This window comes from Ptychodera flava, chromosome 22 (assembly GCF_041260155.1).
Source record: "Ptychodera flava strain L36383 chromosome 22, AS_Pfla_20210202, whole genome shotgun sequence".
Lineage (NCBI taxonomy): Eukaryota > Metazoa > Hemichordata > Enteropneusta > Ptychoderidae > Ptychodera > Ptychodera flava.
The window spans coordinates 26,746,988-26,762,207 of NC_091949.1; the positions used below are offsets into that span (position 1 = coordinate 26,746,988).

At 36.9% G+C, this 15,220-nt stretch overlaps 2 protein-coding genes across 2 annotated transcripts in view; both read right to left on the reverse strand.

Moving 5' to 3' along the window:
• Positions 1-665: 665 nt before the first annotated feature.
• Positions 666-15,220, reverse strand: part of LOC139123070 (antiviral innate immune response receptor RIG-I-like) — a 28,994-nt gene continuing 14,439 nt past the window's right edge. Inside the window, exons 12-14 of the mRNA XM_070689047.1 lie at positions 14,644-14,886; positions 3,829-3,996; positions 666-2,779 (exon numbers count right to left, since the gene is read on the reverse strand). The gene's annotated coding sequence lies outside the window, so the exon portion shown is untranslated. The remainder of the gene's footprint in view (positions 2,780-3,828; positions 3,997-14,643; positions 14,887-15,220) is intronic.
• On the reverse strand, positions 2,172-14,800 carry LOC139122316 (antiviral innate immune response receptor RIG-I-like). The gene is made up of 3 exons (XM_070687712.1): positions 14,644-14,800; positions 3,829-3,996; positions 2,172-2,779 (listed from the first exon to the last, which is right to left on the reverse strand). Exons 1-3 carry the CDS (start codon positions 14,798-14,800, stop codon positions 2,172-2,174), a joined length of 933 nt encoding a protein of 310 aa, XP_070543813.1.

Sequence of the window (15,220 nt, forward strand, 5' to 3'; positions counted from 1 at the left end):
TACTTTACTGAAGAAAGACTAGATGTATGCAGGGGTGTAACATAGAAAAGGCTCACGAAAACTCAGGTCCGATTATTTTCATATTTCATTAACTAGAGGAGGGGTCTATACAGATGCTAAGCCAAGGATCCTAGTCGTAAGCCCTCCATTCCTCAGTATTCGGCGTACATTCCTTCGGTCGCTAGTCCGTACTGTCGAAAACGTTGATTATGCAGGGCAAGAAGTCAATAACCTTGATGTCAAATGCAAGTAAATTGAAGTCTTCCAATCCATATAGGCAAGACAGCTTCTCATCGGTCAGACAAATGCAGATATTACATATTTAAGCAATAAAGCACACCCAGCGATGGTATATCACGAGATTTTGACCAGTTCAAAATCGAGCGGTATACCTTCGCTGGGTGTGATTTATTGCTACTATATCATAACAGTATATTGAAATTCTGGCATGGGACGTCAAAAAAGGATTTGGGTTCTCGTCAAAAAAGGATTTGGGCCCTTGCCGAGAGCTCGCGCGTGTGCCAGCCGTGGTATATCGCGAATATACCACGGTTCTTTTCGCGTCTCGACCAATCAGATCGCTGCATTTGCGCCATCAATATACTGGTATGATATACTAATAATTTTATCATAAAGTAAATATAACCAATGTCTACAACGTGAAATAGATCTAGATAAAGCTTAATTTTTATTCAACAGAGGACGTTTTCCATGGTTACAATACACGTAACCTCATATTATGATACTCAAGATTAAACAAACTGACTGGTTCACTGACTTACCGGATAACTGAAGCTAACTCACTGTCTGAATAAATGGAAACATTTTAATATGTATGATGGACTCGAAACGAACACTTAGATCTACGCCTACATAAAATCTTCCCTCATGTCCATGAATAGTTGTTTTCAGAAGAACATTCTCACGTTTCTGCACAATCTGGAATGAGTTCTAAACTGTGTGCTTTTCAACTTGAGATGAGTTTGCTTTGATTTGATTTGTGGATTTAATTGGACTTAATTAGATTGAATTTGATTGAATCCGATTAGATTTGATTCCATGCCATACTATGTAAAACAAAATATCATAATAACAGCAAAGATAATCGTAGACAACATAGTAACGTGGAAAAACATTGTTCTGGTGTATTTAAGCATAGCGAATTTATTATTCGAAAATCACTAGACTTCATTTCAAATATAGTTGCACTCGTAAAACTGTATCAAGCACACTCAAACACCGTAGATAATTACTCTCTGACGTTCTAACAATTTAATCTTTAAGATTTGAAATTTAATATATTTACAATCCAGAACAATACAGTGTTGCGTGTGCTAAAATACCGTAAAGAACTACAGTTCGGTAACATTTACCGTTTCATGGGGTTCCGCCACCCTCATGTGCAGTGCTTTCTGCTACTGTCTCTCCGCATTCGCTGTAGAAAGGTTCCAAGAGACCCGTGGGATAATTGCCAGAAGTATTTGCAGTTCAAAGGCTATAGTGAAGTTAAAATTCCATACTAGATATAAAGCGGACGAAATTTGTTTAACTCTGCAAGAAAGCGCTCAAAACTCAGCCCTTATGATGGTATAATCGCGAATCGCGAACACAGGGTTACTACGAAACTATATACCACAAAGGAAACACTCGGACATTGGAACCGTGCATCTCCTCTGCCAATACATGATATGACACGCTCTGGGCTATGTTTTCCCGGGCGTCATCTTTCAATTATGACTCAGATTAATAAACATTGGGTATGTGCTCATTCGACTGAAAACCACTGACATTACTCCAACTTTCATTACTGTATGTAAAAATGCTATATTCGTACATGAAAAGATCTATAGTCGCAGTTTTGGCGTGCTCTTACTTTTTTGTTTTTTCAATGTCCACAATAAAACCACAAACTTATTCCTGAATATGCCTGAATGTGGCTGATATTTCTTCACAGGTATATTTATAGTTAAAACCTAAAACGCTATTATCGCTTGCTTTGTTTTGTATGCAGACGGGTCTGAAATTTGTTTTGTCGCCATCTCTGTCAGTATGGTTCAAGCCGATCAATTTTTGTATGATCTAGCGTTTGTCCCTCTTCTTCATTCTACCAATCCATTGAGTTGGACAGGCATACGTTTATCAGAGGTCCCTTGGAGTGGTTTGTCTTATTTCTACTTCAGAAGGCAAGCATCATCGAGTGGCTCTGCGACAAACGGAGCGTCTCTCCAGTTTCTATATATGGAACGACTTCCACCTCGCTCCAAGATAAAGCTTCTTATTTTCAACATAGGGTAATGAGATCCCTTACGTTTGACCATGATTCCCCAATCGTGCATGCACTCCTTACAGAACACCTTGCCCTCTTTGTAAAAGAGGTCATCAATCTGCTTTGGCTTGGCATGCGGCTGTGTTTTGATTCTATCAAGAAAAGCTGTGTTAGTGACAACATAGTTGGTTTTCAGAGCTCTGAAGTCGGTGGCTAAACAAGCGAATGCACTGCACTTTCCACAGAGGAATTTAATTGATACACCCCTGCCTTCTTTTTCTCTGAGCATCTTTGCGGTTTTCTCGGCTTCTGCCTGCTGCAGCCGGTCGATTTGGTCATTTTCCTGCATCTTCTTGATCGAGCTTACATACTCGTCTTGCGGCATTCCTCTGATTTCGTCTATGGCTTTGTACATCATGAGTTCGCGTATTATGTTCATTTCTTCCTGCTTGATGATGCGAGTATGGTGTCCTGCCAAGAGTACTGTCTTGCCGCCCATGGTACGGTTTCTACCTGCTCAGCGAAAGAAAGAAAGGTTATGAACGGGCACGAAGTTTGTTTCTTGTGAGCATCCCATTGTATACAAAGCAATAAATACTTCCCAGAAAATAACAAGTCGAATATATATTTTTAAATATGAGCAATTGTAGAACTACTTTAAGGTATTTGAGCTTTATGTGCCGGATGCTGTCTATGAACTTACCGTACAAGTAGACATAATCTTAGCAATTTTGACATTAGTGACAAACAAACGTCGCACTTTACTCGTAAAAGGGAAGAGATGTGTGCGTTATAAGGCCAAGGACGTTATGCTGCTCCGACAATATGCGATTTTTCATCAGTAACCATTAGCCCAGAGGTAAGTGTGATTTCGGGGAGGACACGAGAGAATGATGCAGCAACTGTCTGAGGACTTACATTATTTGAAACAAATGTGTACTTTTGAGAAATTTTGGGTATTTTTCATTCGCCTGTATCGTGTATGGAAAAGGGGAAATGAGGATAATGAAATTTACATTGACGGAAGAAGTAGAAAATTACATACCTACATGCTCACTGTCTAATCTACGGTCTTATCATCCACACTTTTTAGTAAAACTTGAAGTGATGCATTCAATCGATAATATGGAGCCCCCATACATACATACACACATACACACATACACACATACATACATACATACATACATACATACATGCATGCATGCATGCATACATACATACATACATACATACATACATACATACATACATACATACATACATACATACATACATACATACATACATACATACATGCATGCATGCATGAATGCGTGCGTGCGTGCGTGCGTGCGTGCATGCATGCATGCATACATACATACATACATACATACAACACACACACACACACACACACGCACGCACGCACGCACGCACGCCGCACGCACGCACACACGCACACACATACACACATACACACATACATACATACATACATACATACATACATACATACATACATACATACATACATACATACATACATACAATGGGACTAATATATGAATAAGAAAGCATACCTTTGGCTTGAATTCGTCCTATCTCGTTATTGCTGTAATTATACCTCAATACAAGATTGCATTTCTTGATATCAATGCCTTCCTGGCCGACACTTGTACAAACAATAATACGATGAGTTCCGTCCTGAAACCTGTCCAGAACATCCGACTGCTCTGCCTGTGCCATACCTATAGAGCGAGAAAGAACATACATGTAACGTGTGTGAAGACCTCAAAATGGTCCCCGACTTCAAAGTGGTCCCCATCCTAAATGTCCGGTAAGATAGGGGGTTAAACTCAAGTCCGACGACACCTACCGCATAATGGACGCTTTTGTTGTCACATGGACGTTTCTGATGTAATATCAGCTGCTATTTTAGTGTTTAATACCTAAAGTTGGGAAAAAATGTACAAAATAAGGGCTGAGCACAAAAATTAACAATGGGGAGGGCTAGTGTCTATATCAATCATGACTTATCTATAAAATGACTCATTTGAAGTCATATCGATATTTGGAAGTCATTCTAATCGCTGCTCTTAAATACATAAACGGATATGAAATACAATTTGCAGCAGTGCTGTGGCGTATCAATCGCACTTGCGGGTCAAAAATTCATCGCCACAAGCCAGCCCATAGACATTTTGGTAGTTTACTTTGACCGGTACTATAACACTGGTCAGTTCACGACCCATTGCCTACTTCTGCTAGCTACCTCAATAATATAAACATGTATTTTCAACCGTTTTCCCGTGGGCCGACGTCCACGAATTCTGCAACGTTTGCCCTCTCGCGTAATTGAATACTTTTGGTCTGTCAAAAGTTCAGAACCGAGCAGAAACAGTCGACGGCTCTTAAAAACGGCTGAAATGAGATGTTACCACATTCCACATAATTAACGGAAGTAGGAGATGAGTCATAGATAGTCAGAGATAAAGTAGGTACATGTTCATTTATTCAAAGACTAAGCTATTTCATTATTTTGCGAGGTGAATAAAAAACTGATTGGTGTCGTAGTAAACTACAGAAAAGGTATATGGACAGATTAGCAGCGGTTCTGAAGCGATATCCCTTGACACGAATGCGATCTATAGGCCTCAGCATTGTGCTACGAATATGAAATACACCTGAATAGGGCTCGAGGCCAATATTTTAGGGCGTATTTTACTTAATTTTTTTTTAAAGATATCCAATACCTACCATAGAAAGTGACGCGATTGAAGTAATACATTACCTAAAAGAAGTTGAATACAGCAGGCGGAGCGTAAAATTATCCGAATTTTCACGGGACACCTTTGAAGTCAAGAGGACTGATTTCTTTATTCAATACTAAAAGTTTGAAAAAAAGGAAGTGTACTCTTGTCTTATTAATACCTGATACTTAACAGGTCGCATCTTCAATTCTAAAATCAAAACATTCTTTTTTTAACATAAACGATGTTGAATACAGCAGAGAGACCGTAAAATCATCCCAAGTTTTTGGGGACCACTTTGAAGTCAAAAGGACACTTTTGGAGTCAAACTGATTTTCTTTAAGCAATACTAAAAGTTGACAAATATCCAAGGAAGTGTACTATAGGCCTATTAATAACTGATACTTCATAGGTAACATGTTACATTTTTCAAGTAAGAACATTGCTTCAATTACGCAAAAGAAGTTGAATAAAGCAGACAGAGTGTACAATCATTCGAATTTCCCGGGGACCACTTTGAAGTTAAAAGGACGCTTTTGGGGTCAAACTGATTTTCTTTAAGCAATACTAAAGGTTGGACAAAATCAAGGAAGTGAACTATAGTTTTATTAATACTTGATACTTCAAGGTCGCATGTTACATTTTTCAAGTCAACACATTCTTTTTTTAACATAAACGATGTTGAATACAGCAGAGAGCCGTAGAATCTTCCCAAGTTTTCGGGGACCACTTTGAAGTCAAAAGGACACTTTTGGAGTCAAACTGATTTTCTTTATTCAATACTAAAAGTTGGCAAAAATCCGAGGAAGTGTACTGTAGTCCTATTAATACCTGATACTTCACAGGTCGCATGTTACATTTTTCAAGTTAGAACATTACTTCAGTTAGGCAAAAGGAGTTGAATAAAGCAGACAGAGTGTACAATCATTCGAATTTCCCGGGGACCACTTTGAAGTCAAAAGGACACTTTTGGAGTCAAACTGATTTTCTTTACTCAATACTAAAAGTTGACAAAAATCCAAGGAAGTGTACTATAGGCCTATTAATAACTGATACTTCATAGGTCACATGTTACATTTTTCAAGTAAGAACATTGCTTCAATTACGCAAAAGAAGTTGAATAAAGCAGACAGAGTGTACAATCATTCGAATTTCCCGGGGACCACTTTGAAGTCAAAAGGACGCTTTTGGGGTCAAACTGATTTTCTTTAAGCAATACTAAAGGTTGGACAAAATCAAGGAAGTGTACTATAATAGTTTTATTAATACCTGATACTTCACAGGTCACATGTTACATTTTTCAAGTCAACACATTCTTTTTTTAACATAAACGATGTTGAATACAGCAGAGAGACGTAGAATCTTCCCAAGTTTTCGGGGACCACTTTGAAGTCAAAAGGACACTTTTGGAGTCAAACTGATTTTCTTTACTCAATACTAAAAGTTGGCAAAAATCCGAGGAAGTGTACTATAGGCCTATTAATAACTGATACTTCATAGGTCAAATGTTACATTTTTCAAGTTAGAACATTGCTTCAATTACGCAAAAGAAGTTGAATAAAGCAGACAGAGTGTACAATCATTCGAATTTCCCGGGGACCACTTTGAAGTCAAAAGGACACTTTTGGAGTCAAACTGATTTTCTTTAAGCAATACTAAAAGTTGACAAATATCCAAGGAAGTGTACTATAGGCCTATTAATAACTGATACTTCATAGGTCACATGTTACATTTTTCAAGTAAGAACATTGCTTCAATTACGCAAAAGAAGTTGAATAAAGCAGACAGAGTGTACAATCATTCAAATTTCCCGGGGACCACTTTGAAGTCAAAAGGACACTTTTGGAGTCAAACTGATTTTCTTTATTCAATACTAAAAGTTGGCAAAAATCCGAGGAAGTGTACTGTAGGCCTATTAATACCTGATACTTCACAGGTCGCATGTTACATTTTTCAAGATAGAACATTACTTCAGTTAGGCAAAAGGAGTTGAATAAAGCAGACAGAGTGTACAATCATTCGAATTTCCCGGGGACCACTTTGAAGTCAAAAGGACACTTTTGGAGTCAAACTGATTTTCTTTAAGCAATACTAAAGGTTGGACAAAATCAAGGAAGTGTACTATAATAGTTTTATTAATACTTGATACTTCACAGGTCGCATGTTACATTTTTCAAGTCAACACATTCTTTTTTTAACATAAACGATGTTGAATACAGCAGAGAGCCGTAGAATCTTCCCAAGTTTTCGGGGACCACTTTGAAGTCAAAAGGACACTTTTGGAGTCAAACTGATTTTCTTTATTCAATACTAAAAGTTGGCAAAAATCCGAGGAAGTGTACTGTAGTCCTATTAATACCTGATACTTCACAGGTCGCATGTTACATTTTTCAAGTTAGAACATTACTTCAGTTAGGCAAAAGGAGTTGAATAAAGCAGACAGAGTGTACAATCATTCGAATTTCCCGGGGACCACTTTGAAGTCAAAAGGACACTTTTGGAGTCAAACTGATTTTCTATATTCAATACTAAATGTTGACAAAAATCCAAGGAAGTGTACTATAGTCCTTCTAATACCTGATAGTTCACAGCTGGCATGTTACATTTTTCAAGTCAACAATTCTTTTTATTAGCTCACGTGTGTAAACACGTGGGCTATTGTCATAGCGATGTCTGTCAGTCTGTCCGTGTGTGTGTGTGTGTGTGTGTGTGTGTGTGTGTGTGTGTGTGTGTGTGTGTGTGTGTGTGTCTGTCTGTCTGTCTGTTTACACGATAACTCAAAAACGCCTGAACGGATTCAAGTCAGATTTGGTACACAGGTACCATATGCTACTTGCAAGAACTGATTAGATTTTGGTTAGTGTGGCTTGCATATTAATGAAGTTATGCAATATCGTTTTTTTCCGTACAATGGTTTCCCTATGGAGACGGTAATGAGTGTAGTACTGTAGACATATATCAAGAAATACTGCACAAAATTTCATGAAACTTTTCACAGATGACAATCTTAGAACATTATGATGATACTGTGAGTGTCATGTCAATTGCCTTCTCATTTGCATATTTAATGAACTTTTGTTATTAGTGAGATAACTCTAAAATTCCTGCACCAAACTTGATGATACTTGCAACAAATATTGATCTAATATATATCTAATTATACTTAGAAGCATTTGACAGTGTCAAGTTAATAAATAGGTCATTTGCATATTTTATGAAGTTTTGTAATTAGTCATATAACTTCGATATAACTTCACCAAATGTGATGAAATTTGCTGCAGATACTGATCCAACTGATATCTAACTGTAGTGTAAAGCATTCAGTAGTGTGAAATTAATTAAGGGTTCATTTGCATATTTAATGAACTTTGTATTGAGGTATATAACTCTGAAATTACGGCATCCAAGTCTTTGAAATTGGGTACAGATATTGTTTTGATAAATATCTAATTGTACTGAGAAGCATTTGGCAGTGTCAAGTTAACAAATAGGTCATTTGCATATTTAATGAACTTTGTAATTAGTGATATAACTCCAAAATAACTGCACCAAATGTGATGAAATCTGCTGCAGATACTGATCCGACAGATATCTAATTGTGGTGTAGAGCATTTACTTGTGTGAAGTTAATTAAGGGTTTATTTGCATATTTAATGAACTTTGTAATTAGTGATATTACTCCAAAATTACAGCGTTCAATTTGATGAAACTTGCTACAGATGTTGATCCGATAAATATCCGATTGTACTGAGAAGCATTGAGCAGTGTCAAGTTAATAATAAGCTCATTTGCATATTTCATGAAGTTTTATAAGTAGTCATATAACTCCGAAACAACTGCATCAAATGTGATGAAAACTGCTGCATATACTGATCTGACAGATATCTAACTGTGTTGTAAAGCATTTAGTAGTGTAAAGTTAATTAAGGGTTCATTTGCATATTTAGTAAACTTTGTAATTAGGTATATAACTCTGAAATTACGGCACCAAATTTTGTGAAACGTGCTACAGATATTGATTTGATAAATATTTAATTGTGCTATGAATCATTGAACAGTGTCAAGTTAATATAGGGATTATTTGCATATTTAATGAACTTTGTAATTAGTGACATTACTCTAAAATTACTGCATTAAATTAAATAAAACGTGCTACAAATGTTGATCTGATGGATATCTAATTGTCCCATGAAGCATTGAGCAGTGTCAATTTAATTAACAGCTCATTTGCATATTAAATAAAGTTTTGTAATTAGTGATTAAAATCTGAGAGTACTGAGCGATGTTGAAAAAACCTGCTTCATTTAGTGATAACATATATCTTATTGTTCTGTGAAGCGTACTACTATTAATGAACCTGTTGTAAAACACGTGAGCAAATTCAGTTCATATCTGGTTTACCTTAAAAGAAGCTAAACATAGCAGATGGAGCTGTGGACACCTTTACTGACATTTTTGTGTGATATTTATTTTTCCCAATACAAAACTAGATGTGTGATAAATCAGTAGAAATGTAGAATAATCCTACAAGTAACTCTTGTCTTATAAACACAATCTTATACACACATACAAATGGACATTAAGCATTATTTAGCCAAAAAAATCTTTATTTAACTGTACGTAAATTTTAACATAGAGTAAAGCACAAGAGCAGTTATTCTCTATAAAGTAAAATAACTACTTTCAACAACCGGAAAAATGAGATAAAGGGCATCAATTTCACAAAAATGAAAGCACATTACCTAATGGCCAATACAGTCCTACTGTGCTATGTAGAGAATAACTTTTTGTGACACATATGTTGATGAAGATGGATACCTTTGATAGCACATTTCATAAAATGTCAAAAAAACTGCCTTACCAATAATACAAAATTGAAAATATTATTATAATTTGAACATTTCAGTAAGATTATCCCTGAGAACAAATCAGCCAGTGGTATGAGACGAGTAGTGTTTAGAGAAAGAGATTTTTTGATCAAAAATGGAAAACATAGCATCAATGACACGTTGCTCACATTTGATTTGATGTAGCAGGCCACAGTGTGTATACTTAACTATGTTTACCCCTGGCAAGTTGCATACAAACTTGAAGTTTCATAGCCATTGGAAGAGGGATTTCAGAGAAAATGATTTTGACCAAATATGGGAAAAGTTGCGCAAAAAGTGTGTATATGAAAATATTCACCAAAAATTTGAAGACACTGAACCAAGGTTGCCTCTATATACATTCAAAACAAATTTCAAAGCAATCAGAACATTTACTTCAAAGAAAATTATTTTTTGACCAAAAAATTACCCAAAAATGCAAAATACAAAGATGAAAATTTCACCACAATTTAAGAAATCCAATAGAAAACAACCCTAGGTCAAGAGTATTAAGTTTCAAAGTAATCCAACAAGAATGTTAAGAAAAACATTTTTTGACCAAATATTGGAAAAATTGCCCCAAAATACAAAATTACATATTTCATCAGAAATTCAATATATATTACTTAGTTTATCTAAAGAAACCTGTATACCAAATTTCAAAGCTGTTAGACCAGTACTTTTTGAGAAACACAATTTTTTGACCAAAAATGGAAAAAAATTGCCCTCAAAATACAAAATTGCAGATCTCATCATAATATCAATAACTATCATTTAGTTCATCTGTAGGAACCTGTATACCAAATTTCAAAGCTATTAGATCAGTAGTTTTGGAAATACACATTTTTTGACCAAAAATGGCAAAAATTGCCTTAAAAATGCAAATTTCCATATTTCTGCACAATTTGAACAAATCTGAAATAGGTCATCCCTATGGAAATATAAACCAAATATCAAAGCTATCTGACTGATAGTTTTGAAGAAGAAGAGTTTAAAAGATTTTTTTACCAAAAATGACAAAAATTGCCTTAAAAATACAAATATGCAAATTTCACCACGATTTGAAAAATCTGACTGAAGTCACCCTAAGTAAACTGCATATCAAATTTCAAAGCAATCGGACAAGCGGTTTCAGAGAAGATTTTTTTACCAAAAACACCAAAAAATGCCCCAAAAATACAAATATGCAAATTTCACCATGATTTGAACAAACTTAAGTGAGGTCACCCCAAGTGAATTGCATATAAAATTTCAAAGCAATTGGACTTGCGGTTTCAGAAGAAAAGGCAATTGTTGACAGACGACAATGACGATGACGACGGACGACGACAGAAAATCAACCTATTTGATAAGCTCCACGTTGCTGACAGTGGAGCTAAAAAGTGTACAACACTGTCGATAGCCTAAGAAGTAGTATTTAAATTCAAACTTTTAACATCATTTTAGATTTTCCAAGATTTTCAAAAAATAATCATATGACAGGAAAATAAAGATTACAACAAATAGTTGGCATTCGTGTGTTGTGCATTAAGTAAATGGCATCATGCTTGTTTCTGGTATGATCACGGTGTGTATGTGCGGGAAATACTTTTTTTTTACTTTTCTGTTGGTTGCCAATTTTTGAGTACGTCACCAGTTTATTATTCCGCCTGTTAAAACATGTAGGCATGGTCCAAATCAGCAAGCAGTGATAACTCTGATCTTTCCACATCAATTACAAGAACTCTGTTATCTGGAGAGATTAAAATACAAAAATTTATTACCAGTAAGCAAATAAATCCAGTCATCATTATCAGAAGATAACATGTCATCATTATCAGAAGATAAAATGTATGCAAAGTAAGAAAGAAACACAAATATAAGCTCTTTTTGGTATTTATATACATACCAAATATGAGCTAAAAACCGACTCAAAGCAGGTCTGTTCATTATGCGAGCACATATGTAAAATTATGACTACGGTAAGTATATTGAAATGGAGACATAACAAAATACATAAATGGGTACACTATAGGTATAACCACAAAGACTAAAATCATGTGCTGAACAAAAATGAGGCTGAGATTGGGGATTTGGCTCAGCGGTTTTGTCTATGGCTTCTGCGCTAGGTGACTGGGTGCTGTACGTTGTGAGTTCAAATCCGACTGAAGTGTATGAACACAAATTCCATGAGCACAATCATACTGTATTCAGTTTAGAATGTCAGCTTGAATTTACAGCTAGACATCAGTTAAGACTGATGACACAGTCCTTGACGTAAAAGAACTTTGTCAAAGTCACTGAAATGTATGTTGTACAATGATGTGAAATGACCTAACATACAATGAAAGTATTGTCAAGGCATGTAGAGTACGAACTCAACACATGGAAACTAGACAACTAGAAACATAATGGCTGCCTGCAAGTGCTAAATTTGCTTTCCTGTGCGTGCATGATACAGCCTTAGGGCTTAGTGGGCCAGGGTCAGGTGTTGGAGTATATTTCTATTCTTTCAACTAAAATCATAAATTCCTCACAAATTGTGTTTAAAACCCTTTCCCCAAAAATACCACGGACAGGTAAAACAAATCTAAGTTGGCAAAGAGAGGTCGGGGGGGGTGTCACTTCCATTACTTGCCAATATGTACATATGCGCTGCCTTATGGGTTGGGTATTTTGGTCCAAAATGGGGGATCAATTCAACTGTAAACCAAGGTCTAAAATGGGGTTGATTTTTGAGTGCCACACAACAAATTTCAACCGTCTATTCCTGTCTCGCTAGCAGGGTTCTGAGCTGCACTCTATAAGCATGGATATCTTTTCTGTGGCAGGGGAACCATTACAGAGACCCCCTGGCTTAAGCCAAAGTAAATATGGACTTTGTTTTTAAACATTGTCACTGATTTGTCAGAACTCTAAGCTTACATATGGCAGATTTTTGCCCGATAGAAAATACCCAAACAATGAGGCTCTACTGCTCACAGACAGGTCGACCATGGCCATATGAAGTAGTATTGCTTTACAGACGAACAGCGAGGTTTGTTGTGAATTTGAATTTAAAAAAAACACCAGTCAGACTGTAACTGCAGATAACTGATAATTTGTAGAAGCTAGACCAAAATTTGGTGAGAGTGAAAGGCATTTTCTTTCACAAAACAATTTCAGTATTTCCTCATGATTTTCGGAATCATGGCTTGGCCAGCAACAACATAGCTCTAAACGCAGTATAAGATTACAGTGGTAGGCTTTGCCGGGGCAAATACTTACTTTTTCCGTTTTAAAAATTTTGACGCTATAACTGTTGACCTGGGTCAAAGTTCATAAAGGTCTAAAATGGGGTCCTAACTAAAATAACGATATTTTAGGTCCAAAATGGGCCCTGGGTTTTATACCTGCGGCCGCACACCCCTACCACTTCTCTGAACAAGTACTCCCCCCCGGGAGAGGTACAGCAGTTCTAGCTCTGCGTTATATAGGCCTAACACCGGCCTAACGCCGCGCCGGAAACACACAGCATCGTACGCAGGGCCATCGTGTTGTGCGATGTTTCTGTGCAAGTTCACTCAGTGTAATGTGATTTTGGACGAAGACAATCACTGAATCAGCACTCGCACACAGACGTTCTGTTTACTGGATAGTTTGTATCAGTGTAGTTTGCGCTACGTTCCGATGTTCTGTTCCGTAAAAGTCTACGGAACAGAACGTCGGAACGAAGCATAAAACAAACTACCATAGCTCTGCATGGCCATGGCAGGGCTGTGTGTAAACGGTGTTATACGACCTCCCAACACATGTGGTGGGAGACCGTATAACGCCGGTAACACACAGCCCTGCCATGCAGAGCTACCCAGTAAACAGAACGCCTGAGTGCGAGAATGAAATATAACGTCAAGCTACAAGGTTGAAATTAACATTAATGATTAATGACTGTTTGAGCTGGTACTCACTCAGTAAACTGGTAGGCAATGTATCCGTATAGTGACCAGTTGGTCGCTGGTCTCGACGGTGTGCAGTGCAAACTCCCATGATGCTAATATGAGACACCCCAACTAGGTGAAAAAATTGGACGTGCAGTTTGGGCTGGTTTCGCATTGAAAAATGCATCAGAATTTTGAAAAAGTAATAAAAGTGAGCGCATATATCAAAAAGGACAAAAATAACCAATTAGTATTGGCAATGTTACAAAGTTCAACAATTTTATGCAAATATATGAATGTAAAAATCCCTGGACTGCATAAAAATTAAGTACAATAACTACTGAGGGGACCATTTTGAAGTCGTGGACCACTTTGAGGTCTTAACAAACGTTCGATAAAAGATGTACGATATAGTGAGACGCAGAATAGTTGACCACATGACCAATGAACGCATTCGTCGTAACGTCTGATTTGTTTCGCATTGTACTTTGACAAAACTAGTCTATGACTGTACTTTGCCTAAAACTTTCTTATCTCTTCGGCTGCGGGGATAAGTTATAATATACGGTAAATGTTGACATGAATTAATTTGAAGATTTTAATCAAAAGACGCATAGTAGAGTTTTGCTATTAATCCCTTGTCTCAATGATTCGATCACGTTTACCGGCCCTAGTTAGACCACACCATCTCTTTTCACATCATTTTAAACATGACGCTTTATCGAATTTTCCTATTGATCCTTTCCTTTAGAGATCAATAACAAAAAACAAAAGTATGAACACGTACAGTGTGCTTTTCATTCAGTTTTGCCAGTTAAAAAGATTCTATGTAACAAACCTGCAAGTAACTCATCAGTAAAACTATTGCAACGGTATCCTACCTTTACTGCCGTCGCTGGAACTTTTGCTGCCTACAAGAAACGCTGGTTTCAAGTCAGACAGTCCCCCTGTTTGTTCCATCCATCGGGTTAATGCGTAGCATGATGCTCTTGTCTTTGTGATGACTATTGTCCTTGAGTCTGGATTTTCCTCGTACATGTCTTCAACCACCAACTTTAGCTTCTCTAATGTTGGATTTACGTCAGGCGGTTTTCTGGTTACAAGCTCCAGTTTTTTTCTTCTGTCTGTTGGTATCAAATCAACGACAAGAATAATATATAAGCGTTGTGACTTGACAGGAAATCATATCATAGCTTTGTCAATCCCGGTGAAATTCGGGACATCTTTCCAAAGACTATTACTGATAACCTATTCGGTGATTATCCATCACTTGGATTCCAGATGTGTCCTACATCTACAATTCACTTGCATTGTCAAAGCTTTAAAATAATAGCAGTAATCACCCCCTCTCATTGAATAATGGACTCAAGCAGACTTTAATATACCATAATGTACTCGGTGACGCCCCTTACATTATATCATGCACAGTTTGCTTTCCTCCAGGATGGGTCGGGAGGG

Coding starts and splice junctions, on each gene's coding strand:
- LOC139122316 (XM_070687712.1), bottom strand. CDS start 14,800: ATGTACGAGGAAAATCCAGACTCAAGGACAATAGTCATCACAAAGACA. Junction 3,997..14,643: donor TTCCAGCGACGGCAGTAAAG/GTAGGATACCGT, acceptor CTCGCTCTATAG/GTATGGCACAGGCAGAGCAG. Junction 2,780..3,828: donor AGGACGAATTCAAGCCAAAG/GTATGCTTTCTT, acceptor TTCGCTGAGCAG/GTAGAAACCGTACCATGGGC.